This window comes from Pyrenophora tritici-repentis, chromosome 10, assembly GCF_003171515.1.
Source record: "Pyrenophora tritici-repentis strain M4 chromosome 10, whole genome shotgun sequence".
Lineage (NCBI taxonomy): Eukaryota > Fungi > Ascomycota > Dothideomycetes > Pleosporales > Pleosporaceae > Pyrenophora > Pyrenophora tritici-repentis.
Window position 1 is genome coordinate 1,891,380 of NC_089399.1, and position 23,153 is coordinate 1,914,532.

The 23,153-nt window shown below is 49.9% G+C and overlaps 11 protein-coding genes across 11 annotated transcripts; 4 read left to right on the plus strand and 7 right to left on the minus strand.

Annotated features, from left to right (window-relative positions):
• Positions 1-19: 19 nt before the first annotated feature.
• On the minus strand, positions 20-1,372 carry PtrM4_045470 (uncharacterized protein; the record flags this gene model as incomplete). The annotated part of the gene is made up of 1 exon (XM_066104575.1): positions 20-1,372. The coding sequence occupies one exon, from the start codon at positions 1,370-1,372 to the stop codon at positions 20-22; it is 1,353 nt and encodes a 450-aa protein (XP_065959139.1).
• A 4,828-nt stretch (positions 1,373-6,200) lies between these two features.
• Positions 6,201-7,095, minus strand: PtrM4_045480 (uncharacterized protein; the record flags this gene model as incomplete). Its single annotated transcript, XM_001937169.2, has 2 exons — positions 6,201-6,443; positions 6,490-7,095. The coding sequence occupies 2 exons, from the start codon at positions 7,093-7,095 to the stop codon at positions 6,201-6,203; spliced, it is 849 nt and encodes a 282-aa protein (XP_001937204.2).
• A 331-nt stretch (positions 7,096-7,426) lies between these two features.
• PtrM4_045490 (uncharacterized protein) lies at positions 7,427-8,356 on the plus strand (the record flags this gene model as incomplete). The annotated part of the gene is made up of 1 exon (XM_001937168.2): positions 7,427-8,356. The coding sequence occupies one exon, from the start codon at positions 7,427-7,429 to the stop codon at positions 8,354-8,356; it is 930 nt and encodes a 309-aa protein (XP_001937203.1).
• An 888-nt stretch (positions 8,357-9,244) lies between these two features.
• PtrM4_045500 (glycoside hydrolase family 128 protein) lies at positions 9,245-10,308 on the plus strand (the record flags this gene model as incomplete). The annotated part of the gene is made up of 3 exons (XM_066104576.1): positions 9,245-9,666; positions 9,735-9,947; positions 10,029-10,308. 3 exons carry the CDS (start codon positions 9,245-9,247, stop codon positions 10,306-10,308), a joined length of 915 nt encoding a protein of 304 aa, XP_065959140.1.
• Positions 10,309-10,991: 683 nt separating this feature from the next.
• Positions 10,992-11,695, minus strand: PtrM4_045510 (uncharacterized protein; the record flags this gene model as incomplete). Its single annotated transcript, XM_066104577.1, has 3 exons — positions 10,992-10,998; positions 11,079-11,462; positions 11,517-11,695. 3 exons carry the CDS (start codon positions 11,693-11,695, stop codon positions 10,992-10,994), a joined length of 570 nt encoding a protein of 189 aa, XP_065959141.1.
• A 739-nt stretch (positions 11,696-12,434) lies between these two features.
• On the minus strand, positions 12,435-13,053 carry PtrM4_045520 (uncharacterized protein; the record flags this gene model as incomplete). The annotated part of the gene is made up of 2 exons (XM_066104578.1): positions 12,435-12,523; positions 12,783-13,053. The coding sequence occupies 2 exons, from the start codon at positions 13,051-13,053 to the stop codon at positions 12,435-12,437; spliced, it is 360 nt and encodes a 119-aa protein (XP_065959142.1).
• Positions 13,054-14,038: 985 nt separating this feature from the next.
• Positions 14,039-15,955, plus strand: PtrM4_045530 (TolA, Membrane protein involved in colicin uptake; the record flags this gene model as incomplete). Its single annotated transcript, XM_066104579.1, has 2 exons — positions 14,039-14,210; positions 14,349-15,955. The coding sequence occupies 2 exons, from the start codon at positions 14,039-14,041 to the stop codon at positions 15,953-15,955; spliced, it is 1,779 nt and encodes a 592-aa protein (XP_065959143.1).
• An 839-nt stretch (positions 15,956-16,794) lies between these two features.
• PtrM4_045540 (uncharacterized protein) lies at positions 16,795-17,295 on the minus strand (the record flags this gene model as incomplete). The annotated part of the gene is made up of 2 exons (XM_066104580.1): positions 16,795-17,139; positions 17,182-17,295. The coding sequence occupies 2 exons, from the start codon at positions 17,293-17,295 to the stop codon at positions 16,795-16,797; spliced, it is 459 nt and encodes a 152-aa protein (XP_065959144.1).
• A 1,169-nt stretch (positions 17,296-18,464) lies between these two features.
• PtrM4_045550 (uncharacterized protein) lies at positions 18,465-19,255 on the minus strand (the record flags this gene model as incomplete). The annotated part of the gene is made up of 2 exons (XM_066104581.1): positions 18,465-18,943; positions 19,081-19,255. The coding sequence occupies 2 exons, from the start codon at positions 19,253-19,255 to the stop codon at positions 18,465-18,467; spliced, it is 654 nt and encodes a 217-aa protein (XP_065959145.1).
• A 1,080-nt stretch (positions 19,256-20,335) lies between these two features.
• On the plus strand, positions 20,336-20,977 carry PtrM4_045560 (uncharacterized protein; the record flags this gene model as incomplete). Its single annotated transcript, XM_066104582.1, has 1 exon — positions 20,336-20,977. One exon carries the CDS (start codon positions 20,336-20,338, stop codon positions 20,975-20,977), a length of 642 nt encoding a protein of 213 aa, XP_065959146.1.
• Positions 20,978-21,260: 283 nt separating this feature from the next.
• Positions 21,261-22,627, minus strand: PtrM4_045570 (uncharacterized protein; the record flags this gene model as incomplete). Its single annotated transcript, XM_066104583.1, has 2 exons — positions 21,261-21,277; positions 21,331-22,627. The coding sequence occupies 2 exons, from the start codon at positions 22,625-22,627 to the stop codon at positions 21,261-21,263; spliced, it is 1,314 nt and encodes a 437-aa protein (XP_065959147.1).
• Between the last annotated feature and the right edge of the window lie 526 nt (positions 22,628-23,153).

Genomic DNA, 23,153 nt, shown 5'->3' on the forward strand with positions numbered 1-23,153 from the left:
AGATCTCGCGTCCATCTAGTCAATCAGTGACTGAGTCCGGTGTTTGTGATGTCTTAATGTAGGGTGTAATTGATCGTGATGCCGTAGTTAGGCGTGGTCGCTTCGTTTCCAGGTTTGTTTCCTGTATTATTCTTTGTAAGTCTGCATCATGCTGAAGTTTGTACTGTACCAGCTTTGTGATGTGTTTGTTCGGTTTGAACCAATCTGGGGTCTCCAAAGTTGGGTTGACATAGTAGCAGCTACTGATGTCATGGCGTTGTTCACAAGCAGGACATATGTCGCCAGCTTCTGCTGTATTCCTTTTCTGGAACTGCTTGGACTTGTTGCCAGGTGCATTCATTTTGCGTTTGTTTGTTTGCCTTTGGTTTCCCTGGCTAGGGTTGGTAGATGGCGCTCTAATTTGCACACTTGAGGCGTCCCCCTGTGTGTTCGAGTCGGATTCACCGCTCGCCGCGTAGGCTGCTTCACCCGTCATAAAGGCACTTCTTGATTTGCCTCGTGTTGGGTGAGCTAGGCTCATGTGTTCGCGGAAGAGTTTCATCATCTGCCTTCTTTCTATATTGTTCCGGTCGCTTCCCGCTCCAGTGAATGTTGCCATCCATGCTGGGGCAATCTTAGAGACTGCTTTTAGGAAGTCGTCCACAACCAGCTTGCTTTGTATCACGTCCCCTATCTTTAGGGCTTCGGCGCGAGTTGCAGCTTGGTCGTATTCGCTGAGCCATGATTCCCAATTTTGCGGGCTTCTCATAGGTCTCAAGGAATCGTGGTACCTCTCTCGTACCCTTCTGATCTCATCGTCGAGGTCTACTCCAACTGCTACCTGGAGGTTTGTGATCCAGGTGCGGAGAGTTCCATGTTCCTCAAAGCAGCTCACTTGAAGGTGTGGGCTAACTGTTGCATTCAGGTGTCTGATCATTGCCGCAATGTTTGTGCGTTCGTCTCGATAGTTTCGTTCGCGTATTTTGTATGATTCAAAAACCATCTTGAATTCCCTTGAGTCCCCATCGTATGCCTCCTTCCCCTCCGCTGAGAGTTCTGAGTATCGAGCTGGTATGGCTGGAGTTTGAACAGCAGGGTTGACTATGTCAACTGTATCTTGTGTAGGCGCTCGGGCATTGGCTCTCGCGGTTCGTGTAGAGGAGGATGGAGCTGATGATGTATTTCTCAGAGCAGCGGCTGGTTCATAGTCGGATACGAGTGGAGGGAGAGGTTCGGTCGGCTTTGTACGAGGCTGAGTGTTGCCCGCTGGATCTACAATGTCCCAGATCTCTAGGGCTTCGCATTGCATCTTGATTTGGCGGTACCAGGGGATCCATTTGCTCGAGTCGGTGAGGATGACTGTTGCGTCCCTCTGGCTCTGGTTTGTCGCCATTATTGCGTGTTCGTTGCTCGTTATAGAGGCAGTGAGACTCTTAATTGTCAGATTAGATGAGATATTGCACAAAAGTGATGGATGTTCATGATTGATTGTATTGTTCTCTGTTCTAAGGTGCGCGCTGAGAGTTTTGTTCTGCTAAGACGCTAACCCATTATTAGCTAGCGGTGTCGGCACTTTCGGCTCGACACGCCTGCTATCTGACATCAGTACCGTGACACTACTTAATCTTCTAAGCAGCGTCTTCTTTCTCCGTCTTTGTTTCTAGCTAATAGACATAGTATAGACCTTTCTTGTCGTACGAGAAGTAGCCCTAGAACATAAACTTAGAGTATCCCTTCTACCTCTTATAAATACAGCTCTTAACTACTCTCTTATATACTCTTCTCTAGACTCTATAACCCCTACGTTAGTGGTTAATTACTATAGACGTCTTATCTGTGAGGGATCGATCAAGAAAGATTGGATTTGACAAGATACAAGCTATCGAGCTATCTACGTTGTGAGCCCGAACTTATGCTGTGGGCGCCAAGGCGCTAGTCCGATAAGATAAGGATCTTATCGATATGGGGGCCATGGGCCGAGCGAGTCTATGGATCCGTAACATATCTATCTAGATAACATTCTTCTAGTCCTCTAACGTCTAATTGTCAGATTTTTATGGATGGTATCAAGTGTATTGTCTGTGTCTGTCTACGGCTCTGTCTGTGGGAGGTGGCCTCGCCTCGGGCTTGGCAGTGCTAAGTCCCGGCGCTAGCCCTGGTTTGGGGGTCTCATGTCCTTCCCCAACCACCATCGGCTCGATCATGGAGCAAAACCTCGCCTCAATCTGACACTAATCCTTGTGATCTATTACCTACCTTAGACAATTATTCCTTATCTACTGTTAGCCTAGGCTTCCTTGTTAGCTTAGTCTTCTTATACCCTACCTCTCTTAATATCCTCTAGACTGTAGTGTCTAAGATATTAACTCCTTTAAGACTAAGAGCACTAGCAACGTTAGCGCAGCTCTTCTCTCGTCTATATTCATTACGCCGTACATGTTGGATTATCTCCTCCTTCACCTCCTCCGTCTGCCTCGTGGGTCGGCCAGAGCGAGGAGCGTCCTGTACGTGGTGCGGGAGAATCTTAAGAGGAAGGACGTTTAGCTTAAATCTAGCAGCGATAGCTCTACTATTGTCGAGACGCGGTGAGAGCCTTCACTAGTATTCACGGTGAATCAGGCTTCCCGTGCTCTGATTGGCCAGGCACTGATTAGTCAGCTGCTCCGTGCGCGCACCATAGATATTCTCCCTTCTCCCGTAGCTCCAATACAGCAAGTTCACGCACGTTTCTCCACCTTCATCAACTATAGATACAGTTGACCGTACGAGGATAAACACTAGTCAGCTCTAAGATCTGTGACGTAGACTTGCCTACAGGAGGTGACTTTAACGTCACAATTTGTAACCACGTGACCAGAGTCACATGACATCCTATTGTAGCAGGTACTGCCCGGTGGGCAAGTGCACCTACCTCTGAGCCGAGAGCTCTTGTACACATACATCACAACACGACAACAGATAGCAATACAATCGTTGATCCACAGCCTCCACCCGACAGTGCTCACGCAGTTACACAATTAAGGCACAGGTGTAAGAATTAGTATTGGGAGACAGTAACTGTAACGGGCGTAAGTCTATAAGACTAGCGGCACGACTACATGTGCCACGCGTACCCAAAAGGCATGCACAAGTTGAATCAACGCGATTCAGCTTGCGTAGTCGATATTTATATAGGAGGCATGACTGCGCTGCTCTCTCTCAGCCTACAAGTAGGCATACATAGGTCTAGCCCATCACAGTAACGATATAGAGTAATCGTATAGCTATTTAGCTTGTTGGAGGTAAGATTTATGCTAAGAAGAGTTGCGCTGAAGCACCAAGATTAGCGTGGGACAAAACTTTTGAAAGGCACCTCCGTAGTGACTGCTCGATGCAGAAAAGTTATGTAAGACTTTGATGATGTTGGGATTGCTGTTGCGTAAGCTTATAGCGGCCACACTTTTACAGTTATATACATTCGGCTCGCGGCTGATTTGTCTAGACTAAAAGCTTATGATTGAGTATATCGAGGCGGGCGTTAATACAGCAGACCATAGGACATGGCAAGTTTGGTAGGACAGCCGAATCGATTAACCCGGAGTTACTGCCGTCATGCTTACATGGATCGGATGGTTGCGGATAACACTCGGGACTCTCACCTTCAATGCTTCTCGCTAGACTGTGAGTCTTACTACTCCAACACGGTGTGTTGATCTCATCGTGGCGATCGATCAGCAGAGACTGTTCTAGGCAGTCCTACCGAGCTTGTCGACTTCACTCTCTCTCGACCATCGTTTTTCTGATCTCACATAAACTCTACCACTTTTCGATCATACTTCCTCAAGACTAGCATCTGCATTTTCTGTCAGCCTGTCAGCATCTACTACGCAGTTTTCGCACTAGGCTCCCCGAACCGGCACATTCTGCGAATGCATTGCCCCCACGACAACCAACAAATGAACATGGCATGTGCGTCCACGAAGCTAGCTAAGGTATTCGACCACGTCTTCATCGGGAGAGTCCAAACGAGTAATTATGGTCGTGAACTGCCTTTGTGCGCAGAGACTTTCCATCTCCTCGGTAGAAGCGACATGTTACCGAAGTCGCGCCCGTGCTATACATACAGGCAACGCCTATGCACGTGCGGTTATTCTTTGTTCCGGTGTACGTGGCCAAATGTAAGATTTTAGATAAAAAAAGGGAATTAAGAAGATCTTAGTAGATCAAGGCGCTGCTAGCTATGCAGATTGCGCAGTACGCTAAGAAGACTTCGAGACTATAGTTGGTTCCACAATGCGAACCACAAGTCTTTTCTATACCTACCATCCCGAGGTCCTATCCAACATAGTAACGATGAGCTCCCTACAACATGAAAGATATCCGGCCCTTTTCGTAAAACTAACATCCTAGACAGCAGCAGCCACTATCCAATAAATTCAAAGCAGACCTCGCCCCCGGCCCTTCTCCCAACCATCCTAACCTTACACAGCGCAGGCATACGTCTTGTCTCGCCTTAAGCAACCATGCGCATCTCGCGTTCATACACCTCCGCAACACCAAGAAAGGATAAAGCTAATACACACAAATACCGTCAAAATGGCGGAAGAAATAAATGACTTTCTCCGGACAGATAATGATACCAAGCATGGTATCAATGTAAAAAAAATCCTATCATGTAGCGCAAATCTCTTGAACAAGGTCTGTAAGAAGAACACTGAACCGATGAAGCCATCATGCTACGAAGGGAAGCTACACAAGACTGATACTTCTTGTAGATTAGGAACAACAAGAGTATGTTGGTGTCCTTACCAAACACTATTTTCAGATGAAAAAAAGGAATGGGCTGGAATCTATACTTACTGGCTCAGGGCGCGAAAGCACTGAAAAGTACAAGACTAATACTAGCCAACGGTAAGATCTTTCAAGCATAAGCATGACACGACAATTATGTCATAGGCAAGTGGCAAACAGATGTGAGACATGGTAATGTTGGGGTATCATTTGAATCATAAACTACTTTTTTTGCGTCTTCAGCCTCACGTGCGTTGTCGTTTCTTTGCTTTGGAGAGCGCTTCCGATATTGCAGCGACTTCTTGCTCTACATCCTCATCATCTTCGCTTGTGTCGTCGTCTCCATCAGCGGGTTCGAGTAGTGTGCCGCCCTCTTCATTGTCGGAGGACTCATCATCTTCCTCGTCATCATCGTCGCTGAAGCCGCCAAATTCGTCATCATCTTCGTCGTCGTCGACTTGGTCTTGAGCGGCGCCCTTTGCGTCGGTGCTTGTGACAACGCTTGCTGTGGCCTCGCTCTCACCTCCTCGCTTCCTCTTTTTGCTCATCTCTCCGAGCTTGCCTTCACGCTTCTCGTTGATGGGCCCGGTCTCTTCACCTTCCTTGTAAGGTGGTGGTGTGAACCAAGGAAGCTTTCCTCGTATCCAGTCGTTGAGAACCATCTTTGCCGCTCCGTCGATATCAGCCTCACCTCCCTTTAGCAGACGACCGCTCTTCCTGCAGATGAGTTCCAAGAATCTGACATCATCGTTCTCATAATCCTTCTCCTTAATATCGTATGTCCGTTGAAGATGTCGTGGCTGCACCCGTCGCAAAACGGCCTTGATGTATTGTGCTGGGTACTCCACATTCTCCACACGCACACTACCACGCAGCAGAAGATCCTCATCTGTATCGCTCTGGTTTGGCGGGACGATACCGGGGCAGTCAATCATGTAGATCCTCTTCATCAATGTGATGTATTGCCAGACTTTGGTCTCACCCGCAATCGGCGCAACAACACACACCTTCTTCTTGCGAAGCGTGTTGATGATGGAAGATTTTCCGGTATTTGGGTAGCCAACCATGCCCACAGAGATCTGTTTGCGGTCGCTGTGAAGGGAGCTAAACTGGCGAAGGAGCGCAATGAGCGAACCCTTGCCGAAGCTGTTGTTGATGGAGGCGTGGAAGGCAAGTGTGGGAAACTCGCGACTGAGATGTCGTACCCAAGCAGCCTAAGCAATGTCAGCTTTGTCCATCTACAAACATAATCGAATATCTTGTTGATGGAATGTGCGAAATATTACTAAGAGTACCGCCATGAAGCTGCTAGTGCAGAGACGGTCCTCAACTCAAACAAATCACGCGTGACTCTATTGACCACAACCAAGACGGTTGCAGTCGACCCGGGATCAAGACGATCTTAGGACGGCGAGCCACTTTTGCTCTTCCCAACTTGTAACAGAACCATTTCATGGAATAGGAATAGGTCCTTGACTTAAGGAGGGTGTGTGATGGGGATGGGGATGGGACGGGGGTGTAGTAGGGCCACTTACAGCTACTTTGGAGGGGACCAAGTCAACCTTGTTCAACACGAAAACAAGATGCTTATGCGGTGCTTCGGTTCGAATGTATTTTTCAACGGAGCGACACCGGGTGCCGTCTGGGTCGCGAGCGTCCAAGACGTGAAGAATAACGTCAGAAGAGTCGATGACCTAAGTAGTTAGTATACAGCTAGGTCGATGTATGGGAAATACTAACCTTGTACAGCTCGTTCCAGATACGCTTGGATGTACCCTTCATGAAAATAAATTCTCGCGCAGACGTGAGCTCGCCATCAGGGTTGTCGGCAGCGTTCTCGTTCTCGGCTTCACCAGAAGTGCCAGATAGCAGCTTGGCCTGCTCAAGTCGCTCGACATATGTCTCGTGCATGCTTCCTGTGCGACCAGCCAAATCTTCAATAGAGCTAAAGTCTAGCTTTGGGCGTTTTCTTTGCGCCTTTGGGCCAAAAGTCTCTGAGAAAGGTTGGCTGCCGACAGCAATCTTGGCTGCGTGCTGCTTCAGACCAGGAATCTGCCCCGGAGTCTCGATCAAGCTCATAGGAAGCTTGTTGCGCTTCATGAGATATGTCGTAGGATCCGAGGCTTGCGCCTGTACAGCCGAACGGAAGCTCTCCAACGCATCTTGGGATATCACTCTCGTGTTGTTGAACCACTTCCTGTTAGGCTCTACACGGGCGACGGGCGCATCGCGGTTTTGGTAGACAGCCGCCTTGGTCACGTCTCCCTTGGCATTGCGCTGAGCTTTACCATCTGTAAGACGCTTAAGGACCTTGACCTTCTTCGCATCACTGGTAATCGTTAGCATTCACCTTCCATCCCAAACTAGCTACACAAATGGCCATACCGGTAGAAGTTTGTGCCCTTGACCTTGACATTGCCCATGCCATCGCCTGTCTTCCCCTCGCGCTCCTTTCGGGCTTTCTCTTTCTTCTGAACACCCATGGCGGCTACTTCGTGTGAATTGTCGAGTGGTGGAAGAGCGAAGAGTTCAGGTCGCGAAGTCCGGGCAACTTTTTTTGAGAGGCGGGAGCTAGCTGGGTGGGGCCAAGCGGCCTTGGCACGACAATTTCGAAGAAGCCGCGACCACACCACCGCAGGCACCTCCGCATCGCCCTGCAAGCCGCAATTCCTTCGCAATGCCGCCGCGGATACCCGTCCGTGTTTCCTGGACGTCCAATCCACCCTCTGCACCGACTAGCGCATGGAGTAGCACTCTGTGTGTGCGGGGCTTTTCCTCGACACCGGCTTCGCTCGCCCTCGGCCCGCAGTCACCAAACTACATTGAAGTCCCAAAGCCGCTACAACCTTCGTACCCAGTCAAACCAGAAGTAAAAGGCCATCTTCCCATTCCAAGAGATGTCTTCAAGACGAGGAATAAGCACCCAAAGGAATCAGACATCTTCATCGCAAGGAGCACGCGGGAGCCGAAGGAAGTAAAGGTACCGGGACCCTACAGCAAGGATGCCGACTACCGGCTATACAAGCAAAGACTGGCGGAGAAGAGGAGAGAGGCATTGAAGGAGGGTGTCAAGGAGTTGCACGAGCGCAAGGTCACATCAGAAGCCGAGTACTTGGCCAAGATTCAAGCTATTGGCGCAACACGGCGGGAACTAGCAATGGCACCACGTCGGGAAGTCGACATCTTGACCGAGACATCCGTGGCAAAGGGAATCCGCGACTTTTTGACCGACTCACTTCCCCCGCGACCGGACATATCCAAAGCCCGTAGTAGGGCGTACCAGCGGCGAATGGCCAGAGTACAGGAAATGCGCGCTTCCCGTCTTCACGACTTATACACAAATGCCCGCGAGTTCATCGTAGATGAACAACAATTAGAAGAGGCAATTGATAAGGCATTTGGCTCAGAGGAGCAGCCCATTGGATGGGATAACAGGGGCAACATGGGCTTGCGAGCCAACGGCCAGGACGGTCTCAGTCCCTGGGCAGGTCCCATACCCGAAGGTGTCGTCGAATTGCTGCAGAAGCTCAAGGGTGGCGAGGGTGTTGGTTTGGCCAGGGAGAGAGTCAAGAAGCTTGCCGAGGAGCTTACTGGAGGTAAGATGTAGACTTGAAGATGTGTATCGGAATGTGTATCGGAATGTGTATAGTATGGTATTCAATCTTCAATGCATCGCAGGCGTGCATCTGTAATTGCATCTTGCTACGACTCGATTGAGCGTTCCTTGACTTATGACCTAAATGTGCTGACGATGAACATGTGTTTGCATGCTGACGCCAAGGTCAAGGACATCGTACCAAACGAGACCGCCCTTGGTCTTTGAGTCTGGTGGCCGTTTGCCACATTCACAGTCCGTTAATACAATGATGATAGCTGAGAACACTATATCTATGGGTTTACTCACGTCGCAATCATTTCTTGTCAGCGTTACTCGCGCATGTGTTAAATATTACGGAACAAAGATCTGAAGTCTAGCATTGACCTTTTACTTTCATATCACCAAAACTGCCCTTTACATGTTTTATGACCACCTCTTTTTGTTTCTCAACCGCTCCTCGCTCCTGTCCGCAATCATTCTACTTGACAGTCTACTACACAGATCCCCTGGTACGAAGGTTTGTAGCCACCACGCTTATGTCAGAAGGCTTGTCTTCCTTTTCGGTGAGAGAGCGCATACCTCCCTGGATCAATATGATCAACTGGCCGGCCACTCTTTTCTAGTCGGTCTGCTTCCCTCAAGGTCAACAAGTGTCGTCCGGCCAGATCCCCATCCTATCCTCTTTCTCTCAGGCATATCACATGATCACGTGTGTACGCCTATGATTCTACCTGACCAGCTTTAAAACCTCAAATACACGCACGAATGATCAAATGAGTCACGCTAGTTCTTTATTCAATTCCCTCCTTCCATATAAACAGCTACTCCCCCCTCCATCACACCCCCCACCCAGCTCACCCTCAACTCACCACTCTACCTACCTTTACCTCTACCACCATGAACTTCCTCGTTCTAATCCTCACCACCCTCTCGCTTCTCCCCCTCACACTCTCCTCCCCTCTATCCCACAACCACAAGCATGCGACCACCCACGATCACGTGCACACTGCCAACCTAACAGTCCGCGCCGCACCCCCTCTAGCACCCTCCCACCAGCGCCGCGGTATCGCCTACAACGACCCCTCCATTCCGGCCCTCTTCGACAAGCGCGGCTCCCTCGCTACATGGTGCTACAACTGGGAATCGAGCACTGCCTCTTCGACCGCCTGGTTCCGCTTTGTGCCCATGCTACATACACTGCTGCCGGAACACACGGCCGTTTGGAAGGCGAATGCGGAGGAGAAGGTACGGAGCAACTACCAGGATCATGGGGAGACGCCTACGTGGTTTCTGGGGTTCAATGAGCCGGATAACTGTGTGTAAGTATGAGATGACTTGTGAGGCGTTGGGGGGGAGATGGTGAGGCTGATGTGTTTGATGTGAATAGGCCATATGCAGGTGGTTCTTGCATCGATGTTGGCACTGCAGTCTCTGCGTGGAAGAAGTATATGGATCCTTTGGCTGATTTGAATCCGAAGGTGTATCTGGGGTCGCCGGCTGTGACTAATGCTACGCCTACTGATACTACTGGTTTGGGGTGGCTGGCGAAGTTCCTGAAGGCTTGTTCGGGTTGTCAGATTGATCATGTTAATATTCACTGGTAAGTGCCCTCCACTTCCCACTCCCATTCCTGGCGACCACCACATCAGCCCCCTTCGTCACTTACTAGCCACAACCGCAGGTACGACGCTGCCAACAACGCCGCCTACTTCAAACAGCACATCGAAGATACGCGTAAAATCGCCGGTGGCCGCCCTATCTGGGTCACTGAGTTCCATGCCAGCGGGTCCGACGATGAGGTCAAGGCTTTCCTGGATGATGTGATGCCGTGGATGGATAACTCGAACGATATTCATCGGTATGCATATTTCATGGCGCAGCCTGGAGATGGACTTTTGGTTAGCCCGGATGGAAAGGGGTTGAGTGCCATTGGGCAGGAGTACAACTTCCATGATGGTTAGGCAGTAGAAGTTTCAGTGTGAGGAGGTTCATGATCAGGTGAAGATACTATTGCACGGATAGACACGAAGATGAACGGTTAGAAATCCGAGTAAATTCCTACCACACTAAATAAAATCTAACTCCCCACCCTCCACACCTGCCTAATCGCCCCCCTAAACCCCCCCCTCAAACATCTCAATCGTCCCATTCATATCCATCCCACTCGCAATCCCCAACTGCAACATAATCTTTGCCTGAATCGGATGCAGCAACCCAGCCGTCGCCCACGTGGGCGTCCTCGCCGGACTCGCCGGTCCAAACGGACTCCTCGTGCCCACCACAACCTGCAACCCCTTCTCCATCGCCTCCAGAATCTGCTCCTCACCACTAGGCACACCCCCATTCCCCGTGCCAGCAATAACGACCCCCTTCGCCCCATTCCCCCACGCATCCAACGCTAACCTGCCATCAAACCCCCTCGCCGCATACAAGATATCCACTTTAGGCAGCCCCGGAAAACTCCCATGTCGCGACACAAGCCCAACATCAAACTCCTTCTTCCACAGCGGCCGACTGGGCGAATTATAAAAAACCGGCAGCGAGTTGACGAAAAGACCTAGATCACCCCCCAGCCGTAGCACCAAAAGCATCCGGATTGGTAGAAAAAAGTTTCGTAACCCAATACCCCGATATAATCCTCGCATTAAACGCTACTAACAATCCCCTCCCCACAGCCTCCTTACTCGCCGCCAGCGCCACCGCGTCAAAGAAATTCGCATCGCCGTCATACGATAAATGGGTAAATGGGCGCATGCTCCCTGTTGCAACGATTGGTTTCCCGCAGTTGACCAGGGCGTCTAGTAAGAAAGCTGTTTCCTCGAGCGAATTCGTGCCGTGCGTGTATACCGCGCCGGCGATATCGCTGTCGGGGGAACACAGAGCGTCGTGCGCGAAGCGTGTCATGTTCATTACCAGAGCGTCGTTGGTGCCCGTGGAGCCTGGGGAGCCGGAGGAGGCGGATGTCCAGTTTGAGACGGCGAGTTGGGTGTGGTTGAGGAGGTACGAGTTTCGGGCGATTATTGATTCCGCGGTTAGGCTCAGTTGGCCGTATTGCGTGTCATCGAGGGCGCCGTAGATGGAGCCGCCGGCTATGGTGCCGCCGGTGAAGAGGACGCTTGGGTGGGGGTTAGGAGGGGTGGGATGGTTGGAAAGGGGAGGGAAAGCGTACAGGATTTTTGGTAAGGTAGTGTTTCCTCCCATCCATTTCAATCCGAGTCGTTCACTTGCTGTGGTGGTTGTGTCACGTTGTTCGATTCGATGCGCGGTTGGTGCTGCATCTACTCCTAGCACACCCACACCCACACCCACGCCCGCAAGAGCAACAGCAGTAAAACCAGATAAACGCATGATTCCCAATAAAAGAAATCTATCTCAACCTTTCTACCTCCAATCCAAACCCGGACCAAACACCACCTTTTATACCCCCCATCTCCATTTCCATCTCCACTCTTCCCGCAGCTCTCTTCACCGGCCATGACGCAGTGTAAGCAACCATCGCTCCACCATGCATACACAACCTTGGCATCCGAGCCGATAAGGAAGGTACGTAAACCATATCTAGAGCGAATGATAGTAAAGTGAGGTTGCGTCGTTTACCGGTACTTGAGATTGCGGGTTGGGTCGGAGTGACGACGATAAGTTAGACGAGGGCCCCGCATGGGGCTAGACCGGATGCGGGGTGGTGGGGTTTAGCCGGGGCAGGCGTGGGAAGCGGAAGCTTGTTTAGTCTTGCACGACAGGGACGACGGGGAGGGAAGGGCTGATGTTTTGTGTAAGGTGTGAAGTTGTCTTATTCTTTGTGCGATTTTGTGTTATGGGAGTCGTTTTAGGTGGGAGGAGGGAAGAAGCAATCAAGATGGGTGTCACATAATGGAGTCATTGTGTAGTATATTCACACGACATTATTAGACACTTTTTTTGGCGCCTTGACAGGCATGATGATTTTATTTGAAAATACAAGTCCAAATAATTGTTGTAAACGACAAAGAAGGAAAGTCTAGATGCAGTTGCTGTAAACAATGAGGAAGACAAAAGAGAGGCCTACCCTGAACTACATGACTTATCCGCTTCAAACTAGTCAGATAAGTCAGTTACCCCGGGCGACCTGAGCCCAAGTCGACTGAAGACCAGCACGACGGCCAGCGTCGTGCTCCTCAATCTCATGACCCGGGAACTCTGCAAACACCAAGTAGTCAGTTGGCGGTTGCTGCACACGCGAACTGTGAACGGTCTGTAGGTACTGTATTCCAGCTACCTAATCCAGATGCTATTTACAGTCGAGATGAAGAGAAGAAGAGGAAAGTGGGCGGCCATCCCGCTTTGTTTGGGTTGGCGCACGGCGCACGGGCTGCTGGGGGAAGGAGTGATAGAAGGAAGAAAGCGACTAGGCCAGCGGCCTAGTCATGTGACCTAGGGCTCAGCCCGTTACACGAACCACCATAGGCCACAACACAGTCCATAGGACATGTGTTGAGCATTGGACTTGCAGAGCGCCACCAACGCATGATGCAGCGGCGATGGAAGAAGTGCTTAGGACCACACACCTTGATGAAGACGGTCTTATGACCGTCAGCCCCGGAATTGTTGTCGTACTGGGGAGCTGGCCCCTCCAGTGCTTCCAGGCAGACGCTGCACTCTTCGCCCTGGGGCGGTGTGCAACCCTCAATGGCAGTGAAGTAGGTGAGTGATTCTGGGTTGACCGCCATTGTTGCTGTGTGTAGTAGACTGTACTGTCGAAAGTAATAAGGGGGTACGAGACGGAAAATAAATATAACCAGACGAGGTACATGGTGCATACGCAACGATGTAGCTGGATACATTGTTGGTGATTGATTCGTATAGGATGTATTCTTATATACAATGTTGTCGAATTCGCTATGCGACAGAGCTGAAGAGTGACACTGTGTAAGTTCGTATATAGTGAATACAGACCTGTGTGGCGAGGGCTATCGACTCTTTAGCTCTCATCTACGACCCTCCTATACCCCCAATAGGTGCAAAAAATCAACAAAACACAACAGCGAGACTTCCGGAGGTGCTTCTATCTAATGTCTCGGGCGTTGTCTCTTTCCAGCACGTTCCAGGTAACGTGCATGTGGTTCGTAGTTTGCTAACACTCGAACAGCGTGACTACGACGATACGATTGTCGCAGAGGGGATATAAAGTAGATTCGAGATCCGCTATCCCGTCAGTCCGTCAGTAGTATACAGTCGTAATGTCTCAATAAAACGCAGCCCCTTCTATCTTCCATAGTCCTTTGCAACACACTTCGCTCTTCGCAGTGATTGTGGAGCCGCCCGTCATGTTCCTGGACCCCCATCCCCCCGCTCAAAGCTTGTCGATTGGCTGAACGATAGGGCGAGTGCCTACTACGCTAACCCAAAGAAGACCAGATGGTGAATGGCAGTCCAGAACAGACAGTGAACGTGACCTGCCCGCTCCACTTCGGCCGGGCGCAATTACGAAAACATGACCCTACGCACAGAAGCCGCGATGTTTGTGACGCGCCTGCTACTATATAGAAAAATCTTAGAACCGTTGTCGCAACTCTGTCGATTCAACTCTACTGACTCAGTTTGCAACCATCGGTCGCTACCATTGTCTCAACCATTGATTCAATCCGCCCATACTCTCCCAATCTTCCGACATTATACAGCGATAGTACACTGTCTCAACGACAACAAGCCACTATGCCTACGTCGCGCCCACAAAAGTGCCAGCGTGAGGACGAGCCAGTTGAGCCGTCCAAGCGACAACGGCAACAAACATCGCGGAGCCTTGCTCCAGAACAACAACACTTTCCTAATGAAGATTTGCACATGTCGTACATTGATCACATGGCAATGAACCGGTCACCCTATAGTAAGCAACCACTTGAACAGTCCCATGCAGTCGCTTACACAGGATACGTAATAGGACCATCAGCACCACCATCACCACCATCAGCGTCGCATCAGGCCCCAAAGAAGTCGATGAAGAATTCTCACATCTCCCACCAAGCCCCTGATCAGCGCATTGAGCTGCCGTCTGCTGCAAGCGCATCTTCCCCCAACCCATCCGCTCCCTCCGACACTGACGACTCCGCCCAGATACAACTGTTTGCTTTACAGAAGCAATGGCTCGAGGCGGCTAAGGATGACCTTCAACCACGTCTCATCACCAAAGTGCCTGGTATTGAAAAACAGCACTGGCTTGTCGGAAGTAAGATGCCTTCCGACAAGGATCTAGTCCCGAGCCACATCTGGCATCTGCGATCGTTCCAGCCATCAAAACGGTACGTCGCCTACCAACATCTCTCTCTGCTTGCACGCAACATGATAAAACATGATCAGCGTAGCAAAGAATACCAAACTCTCTGGACGGCCATATCCAGCTTCCGAATCCGCTTGGTGCAGCACGAGCGAGATTGGTTGGCTAGTGTGAAGAAGAGCACACCGGAAGAGATCGTGGAGCGCCTCAAGAGGATAGGATACGAACAGGCAATCAATACCATGGTGACGAAAGCCATGGTAGATGAGTTCGACAAGTACCAGAAGGCGCGTCTTCCTGCACTGTCGAACGCGCATCAAGGCGCCCAAACCACCCAACCACAAACGCTTCCCGCGGTACAAGCACCATCTGAGCACAACAAAAGCGAGAAGAACAGCAAAGTCTCTTCCAAATCCCCCCTCCAATCTCCCTTAGCCCCAGCTACGACCGCCCAACCCGCCCGCCAAAACCCCTCTGTGAAGCCGGACAAGGTGAAATACCCGAATGATCTGGTCCGGGTCCCTGAATACCCCTTGGACCACATTTCCGACTACACGCCAAATAGCGAAACTGGCATGTACAAATGTCGGCACCCGCACGAGACAAAGCAGTCGTGCTGTCAGACGGGCCTCACCGAGAACAAGATGCGAGCATCAATCCAGAAAGAGATTTTTTCTTGGCGAGGCCGGGTGGAGATGTTGATTCACAAGGGGGAGCTTGATCCCAGGCACAAGACCTGGGACAGAACATGCAACGTCACCCTGAAAAAGCAGGAGCAGGCAGCAGCGGAACGTTTGGCTACGCAAAAAGCGAAGGAAGATGCAGAGGAGCGGGTTGCAAAGGCGAGGCAGGAGCGACGCAAGGAGAAGCGTCTGCAGCAAGCTGCAAAAGCCAAAGAAGATGAAAAGAAGCGACAAAAAGAGGTTGATGAAGCCATCGCCGCTGGTCGCGAGCCTCCTGCTCCGGTGACTAAACAGCCTGGAGTCAACGGCAAGGGCATCACCACGGACGCCAAAGCAGCTGCTCTGAAGAAGCACATGCGTCTACATCAAGACTGCCAAGCACTCGAGAGCAGGAAGAAGTGGCCGAACTGGGACCGCTTCGACGCTTGGTGGGACGTTAAGCGCCTACGAGTTGAAGGTGCGGCACTGTCAGCGGAGCAGCGCGCCTTGCTGCAAGAGCCTGAGCCTTCTGCACTTTCGGACAAGGATCCGAATTTCTTGAAGAAGAAGGCCGCAGAGAAGAAGGCGGAGGAGAAGAGAAGCAACCAGGAAGCTAACAAAGAGAATGTTGTTACCGAGGTTGAGGTTGTGGAAGATGACGAGTTGGACGATCTGTTTGAGGATGACAAGCTGTGAAGTTGAAGAATGGCTTTGTTTTGATTTTTCAAGCGTGTTTTCAAGATTAAAAGCGGAGGCTACAATAGTAGATGCATGGCCTACATCTTAGTTGATTTAGCGAATGTTGTAACGGTGTGAGGAGAGGAGGAGGACTGCGTTGCATTGTGTAGCTATGGAGGAACTGCAGCTATATAGGTGTGTGTGATGAGAAAGTGTGGTAGCGATGGCCGTACCCAACTCTCACCCAAGTCGGTCTTGGCAAGTCCCAAACCGTTACACTCCCCCCTAGCTGCCGTGATCAACAAAGCTGACTAGTGCTAGTGCCATAGCTCGGTTGGTTCTGGTGTGTTTACATGAGTAGTAAGAAGCTGGCGAACATTTTCAAGCCCTAGCTGTCTCATAAACTCGGCGTGTTTCTGCCTTACGAGGGACTTTGTGAGTCCATCTGCAGGCATCTCTGCTGTAGGGCACCACTCTACACAGAGCCTTCCTTCCTGTACCTCCTGTCTTACCCACATTTGATAGGTGTCTACATGTCTTAGCTTCGTGTGAAGCCGTTCGTCTTCTTTCTTAACGATCCCGACCGTCTGCTCGTTGTCGCAGTAGATCGTTGGTTGAATCTCTAGGTCGAACTTGATATGCTAGAAGACCTAGGTCCACTATTCTATCTCCCCTCCGGTTGCTGATAGAGCTATTAGCTTAGCCTTAGTTGTTGACTTCGTAACAGATCTCTGGCGGGTAGCCTTCTAGTTAATAGGCATCCTATAGAGCTTGAACAAATATCTATGAGATGATTGACGACTTTCCACATCATCAGCAAACGCTGCATCAGATGCTCTATAGAAGAGAGACTTGTCTTAGACGTAGGACGAGCTCTCTGCTATCTGCTGACTAGCTCTAATCGCTAGATGTCTTGTTCCATACAGGTATCGCCAGACATGCTTTACTGCCGATACGTGCTTCTGCCCAGGGTTCTGGAGATGCCGGGCCAGTACGGAGTGGGCTCGTGCCACATCCGGTCTCGTGAACGTCGAGATATACGCCAGCGATCTAACCAGCTGCTGGTATAGCTGAGTACGCTGGTTACTCGTATCCTTGGTTGACTGGGCTAGAGAGTTCTCTACGAGCGGGACTGCTGGATATCTCCCCCCTGACTTCTGATCTAAGTCATACTTGTTGACTACCTTCTCAATAAATGAGTCCTGTGTTAGCCAGATCTTTCCTGCTGTCTAGTCTCTCAGAACTCTGATCCTAAGGAACCACTTGAGCTCTCCAAGCTTTCTTAGGTCGTATACCGCCTCCAGTCGTCTCTTAAATTCCTGATGATTATTAAGGTGATCTGGATGTACCAGTACCATGATATCATCAACATAGAAGAAGACTATTAGTCTCTCGTTGGTAAACAAGCAAGGAACGTCCTTTACTGGTTTTAGACCTAACTTAATTAGCGTCTCCTTTAGGTGCTTGTACTAGAGAAGAGGCGCGTCTTTTAGCCTATAAAGAGCTCTCTTAAGCTCGAGTATCTTGCTAAGCTCTTTTACGTACGGATCTGGAGTCTGTACGTAGACTAGCTTCTCAAGAGGTGCGTTCAAAAACGCGTTTAGCACATTATACTGATATGCTTTTAGGCCAAAGGCTGCCGTGAGAGCTATGAGGAATCTGAACACTCGTGCGGCCAGCGTGGCTGCGTACGTGTCGCCCCAGTCCTCCTGGAGGTCTCCTCTTACGACAAGCCGAGCCTTGTACTTGTATATAGACTCCGCAACAATCAATTCAATCCGGTCACTCTCCTAGACCCACTTACCTATCTAGGTAGGGCTTAAACTCCTATAGGTAACTACTAGGCTTAAAGCGGTAATCAATCAATCCAATCTGAACCTTCTAGGACCCACTTAATTGATTGTTGCGGACTGTGCTTGTATAGAAGTCCGTCTTTATTAAACTTGTACGTGAATACCTACATCAAGGGCAATCTCTGGCTATTAATCACTGTGGCTGACGTTGTCTTAAAGCAGCCCTTTTCACGACAGCTCTTGAATTCTTTCGCTGCTACCGTTTTAAATTCCTGTCCGAAAGGGTGCTTCTCTAGGTCTTTCCATCTCTTTGGCGGAGGCGGAAGCTTATCCCTGTGTAGCCGTGATTTCTGTGGCTCTGTTTGCTGAAGTGCTTCAGCGAACGTAACGAAGTACGTGCTAAGCGTCTTCCTATGTCTTTTTCCCGTTAGAACGTTAGACTCACTAACCTGACTGCTAATCTCCTCACGTCTTGGAGCGTTGTTCAATCGTCGATCTAGTGCCTCTGCTTTGGCTGGTATCTGCTCCTAGCCTCGCGGCATTTCGACTGTTTCCAGCTCGGGCTTGGGCTTAGGCTCGGGCTCAGGCTTAGGCTTAGGAATTGATTCTGGAGTGCTCTCAGGTGTTGGCAACGTCCGAGGCGCATCCTTGGCGTGGTCTGTTCGAGCGGCTTGCTCGGACCGGCTCGGACCACTCCAGTCTCTTTGCGCCGACTGTAGGAGCATTTCTATCTCCTAGTCAGTTTCCTCTAGTGGTTCTGGAACGTCCAGTATCGTCACCACCTCTCTCAGAGTCTGTCGATCTGGGTAGACAGGCTCAGTTCCATCATTAGACATGAAGACGACGTCTCTCGTCCTGAGGACTCGTCCTAATGCTGGCATCCATACTCGGTATATGTTCGTGGAGTTATATCCAACCAGCTGTCCAATTAATGCGCGAGATTCGAGCTTCTCTCCACGCTTTAGCTTGTTATTCAGCACGTAGGCTCGGGCTCCCACAACATTAAGGTGAGCTGCCGACGGCTTCTGTCCCCGTACTACCTCGTACGGAGTCTTCCATCCTAGTGATTCGACTGGTGTTCTATTAAGCAGGTAGACTGCCACAAGACAGCACTTATTTGAGAGTTCTATTGGCAGTCTTCCATCAATTCTGACCGCTCTCGCTCGGATCACGATCATCTTCCTAGCCTGTTCTGATAGGCCGTTCTGCTCCTCTGTGTACTTAGTAGACTCCGCAACAATCAATTCAATCCGGTCACTCTCCTAGACCCACTTACCTATCTAGGTAGGGCTTAAACTCCTATAGGTAACTACTAGGCTTAAAGCGGTAATCAATCAATCCAATCTGAACCTTCTAGGACCCACTTAATTGATTGTTGCGGACTGTGGTACTTAGCTCGGGGTTCTATAATAATACCGAGATCTTTAAGCACATAGAGTAACTCGCTATAGCCGCGCTCGTTGTTAAGCTTTACGACTACTACGACCGCGTCGAACTGGCGTTTGATCTTAGCTAGTAGACGCATCACTGTACGCTTAAGGGTGCCTAAGCTCTTATCTACTAGGCAGCATGCCTCATGCCACTTACTATACGAACACACTGCATGGAGCATCTATAGATCTCCATTATAGCAGCGCTCGTTTCTTTCTCTTAGCTGCACTAGGTCTATTCCTATTCGGTAGAACGGACGTTCAGCTAGCTCACTTTAAGCTCTCCTGCTCACAAACTTGTGAAGCTTCGTTTTAATACAAACTTGACAGTCTGTCCATGTCAGAGCAATTGCCTGCTCTTCGACACTAATCCCAATCACATGATCGTTTAAGTGCCTAACTGCTTTTTAGCTAATATGGCCGAACATCCGATGAGCCGTGTCCTGACTAACTAAGAGATCCTTCCTCGGTTCCTTTGAGGGCTTGGTATATCGAGTCGCGTACGTAGAGAGTAGATCTAGCTTAACTTTCTGGTCTTTCTCTACGTCGACAAGCCAGTGACCGTTTCTATACTAGAGAAGACAGATTACGTTTGATGCCTTCTTCTGATACAGACAGTCTCTGCCTGAGTCGAAGTTTATGCCGAGAGATCGGCTCCGCGATAGGCTAACGACACTCGTGAAGAAGCTAGGGATGTATGCCACCCATGTAAGCTTCATTTGTCCTTCTCCTGTCGGAGTCTTGACCTGGATAGTCGTTTCTCCCTATTCTTCGATTTGAGTGAGGGCTCCTCCAGCGTATACACAGTCTAAAGGCTCCCCTTTCTTTGTCAAGATCCAGTCGGCTCCTTTCGTATTCGTGACGTGGCAGTTCGAACCTAGATTAAGTATCCATCTCGTGAGCAGCGGTGGAGCTAACAGTCCTGTAGCTGCTGCAGTCTGCAACACCGCATTAACGTGTAGCTTATTGCGCGCTGGCTGTCCATTAGACTCCGCAACAATCAATTCAATCCGGTCACTCTCCTAGACCCACTTACCTATCTAGGTAGGGCTTAAACTCCTATAGGTAACTACTAGGCTTAAAGCGGTAATCAATCAATCCAATCTGAACCTTCTAGGACCCACTTAATTGATTGTTGCGGACTGTGCTGGTTCGTACTTGAGAAGTACTACAACATGACTGATCAGGTTCCGGTGTACGCTTCCGCTATTCTTCTAAATCCCGCAAGTAGAGCAGCATATCTCAAGAAGAACTGGCCAGCCGAATGGTACGAACCAGCTATTAACGCTGCTCAAAACTTTTGGGTGAATGAGTTTAAGGACGCTTTGCCTTTAGCTAGCCCTACAGCTTCTCAACAAATGGCTCCTCCTTTAAAGCAACGCGGTGCCGTTCTCGATCAGATTCTACAACAGATGTCAGTTGCGGCGGCAGATCAATCAAACAGCGACGATCTTAAAATTTTCGCAGAAAGTCCAGTAATACAAATCGACTGTAGCCCTCTTGAATGGTGGTGCCGATCGGAGCAACGGCAGCGCTACCCTAGGCTAAGCAACATGGCTATCTCTATTCTTTCTATCGCTGCAGAGTCGTCCGAGCCAGAGAGAACATTCTCAGGTGCAAGAAGAACCTGTTCATGGGATCGGTCGAGGCTCACTTGCGACAACATTGAGAAGATCGAGTGCATTGGCAGTTGGCTTAGGGAAGGCCACATAAAACCGTGTTCTCTCAACGGAATGGGTCTACCAATGGAACCAGAGCAAGATGACGAAGCAGAGATGATAAGGGATGAGGTAGAGGAGATTCTAGAATGGACATAACCCGGTCTTGGCATGATGTATCTTATATCGTTTTTATATCGTTTATATCGTTAAACGCTTTAACGTTATAAGGATTTTTGCTTAAACGCGTTAACGTTTTAAGGTTTGCCAAAACGATTTAAAAACGATTTGCCCATGTATGTCTGGAAGCATGATTGTACGCTTACGCTCGTCCTGATACGGCAGCTCGCACGACTGGCAGTCAGCTGCAGGGGCAGGGTTCTTGCAAGAAGTCAGTATTGCGTGCTGAAAGAAGAACTCCTTCTGATCAGGCAACGATGAATCAGCACTCTGGATAACCTGTTCGAACAGTGAGCTTAACCCTACAGACTTGCGTGCGGAGCGTGACGTACCACTGGAAGCGGGGCGCTTCTTGGCCTCGAGTTCGGAAACAGTATCCCAGTCCCGACCTTCGAGCTTTTTCAGCGTTGGGGTATCGCGCCCACGGGGTGGCTCAGTGGGAAGCTCAGCAGGGGATTGATGGGCAGAAAGCTCAGCGACAGGGTTAAAAACGTCGGCACGAAGAAGAGGAATGTCAGCCGTTCCTGCAGCAAACGGGACAGGGGGCGTTCGAAAGTTATCTGGTAGCTCACAAATCGTCATAGTCTCGATATCATCCGCAAGGGAGTCCAACTCAGCAATCGGGTCGCTGCTTGGGATGGCAAAGTCCTCATCCTTACCCCCAGCCTCACGTTGGATTTGAGACCAGTAAGTGGATATAGAATCACGACGCGAAGAGTACATAGATGTATGTCGCTTTCCCGCAGACACATTTGCTGGGACAGGACGTGTGGTGGATGGTGTGGGAGGGAACTCGGTGCCCAGCGGCGTGCTAATCGCTGAAGATGTGCCATAACCCGGTATGCAAACAGAAGGACGAGCCTTCTCCCATACCTGCGAAGGAATGTTATCATCGAGCTTTGACACTAACGAACTACGACGGCGGCTAGAGCCAGCAGGGGTTGTTCGTCCACCAGACTTGTGTGTCTTCGTAGGCGCGACCGGCACCCCGGTCTTGTCGGTGTACAGTGATGAACGATCATAGTGAAAGGGATCAGGCTGAGAGTCAGGTGATTCACAATCCGGAACCTGGACAGTGGGCGAGTACACGGGCGGCGTGTCGCCATCTACACGTAACCACTGCTCCTTGGTTACCTTAGTCATCTCCTTGTAACCACAAAAGAACTCTGCGCATTGCTCTATGATCTCTGGGTTTCTAGGCTTGCCAAACTCATAACTCGCTGGCTTTGTACAGCGACAGACAACGCCTTTGTCTCCAGCGGCATAGTGAAACATGTCAACGTCAACACCTTGCTTCGCCCACTGGGCCTTGCGGCGCTCGCGAAACTTCTTGAAGTCGGAAATGGTACATGACTTGAGATCATGGCGATTCATGTATAATACTAGACTCGCGTTGAGATGGGTTGACTCGGGTGCTACGCTAATTGTCTTTTCATAGTGTCGCTTGGGATCGCTGCATCGGCATGCTACTTTTCGGTCTAAGCCGATGTAGTGCAAGACACGGTCTTCAAGTGGTTTAGAGACTTTTGGGTGTGAGGAAAACTCGTTTGCGCGGCGGATGGCGATTTCTTTTGTGCGCTTGTTACGTACGAAGACATAGTCGTTGTTGGATTTGGGATGAGACGGCATAGTGATCTGCATGTCAAAACGAGAATCTGCTAGTGATGATCAGAGCAATTGTAGTCTTCGTTTTTGGTGAAGTTTGGTGAAACGACAGGAAATTCCACTCGAGCTTCAGACGTCTATCTGTAGGCATTCTCCTCGTGCTTTGTGGGAAAGAAACAAAGAGATATCCTATAATGGACATTGTGCACGCTGCAATGTTGGGTCTCTCCCATGGCCGAGACGGACATACACAATGTGCCTCAACTCAAAGAATCTTCAAAGGCATTGTGTACGCTAGACATCTTCACAGCCGCAAAATACACGGGCATCCTGCTTTTCTGTGAATGACGCTGTTCAAGACTTTGGCGAGCTATTATTGATACATTATTATTATTATTATTATATTTCCATTAGAGTCCTGTATCAGTCGGTGACTATGTAGGACTTTGGCTAAGCCGTTCTATGTATGATGGTCGTTGTGGAGTTTCTATGGGTCTTGTACAATTTGGGTGGTGTTTTGCGTACTCCAATTTCAGAGCTAGTCTTCCAT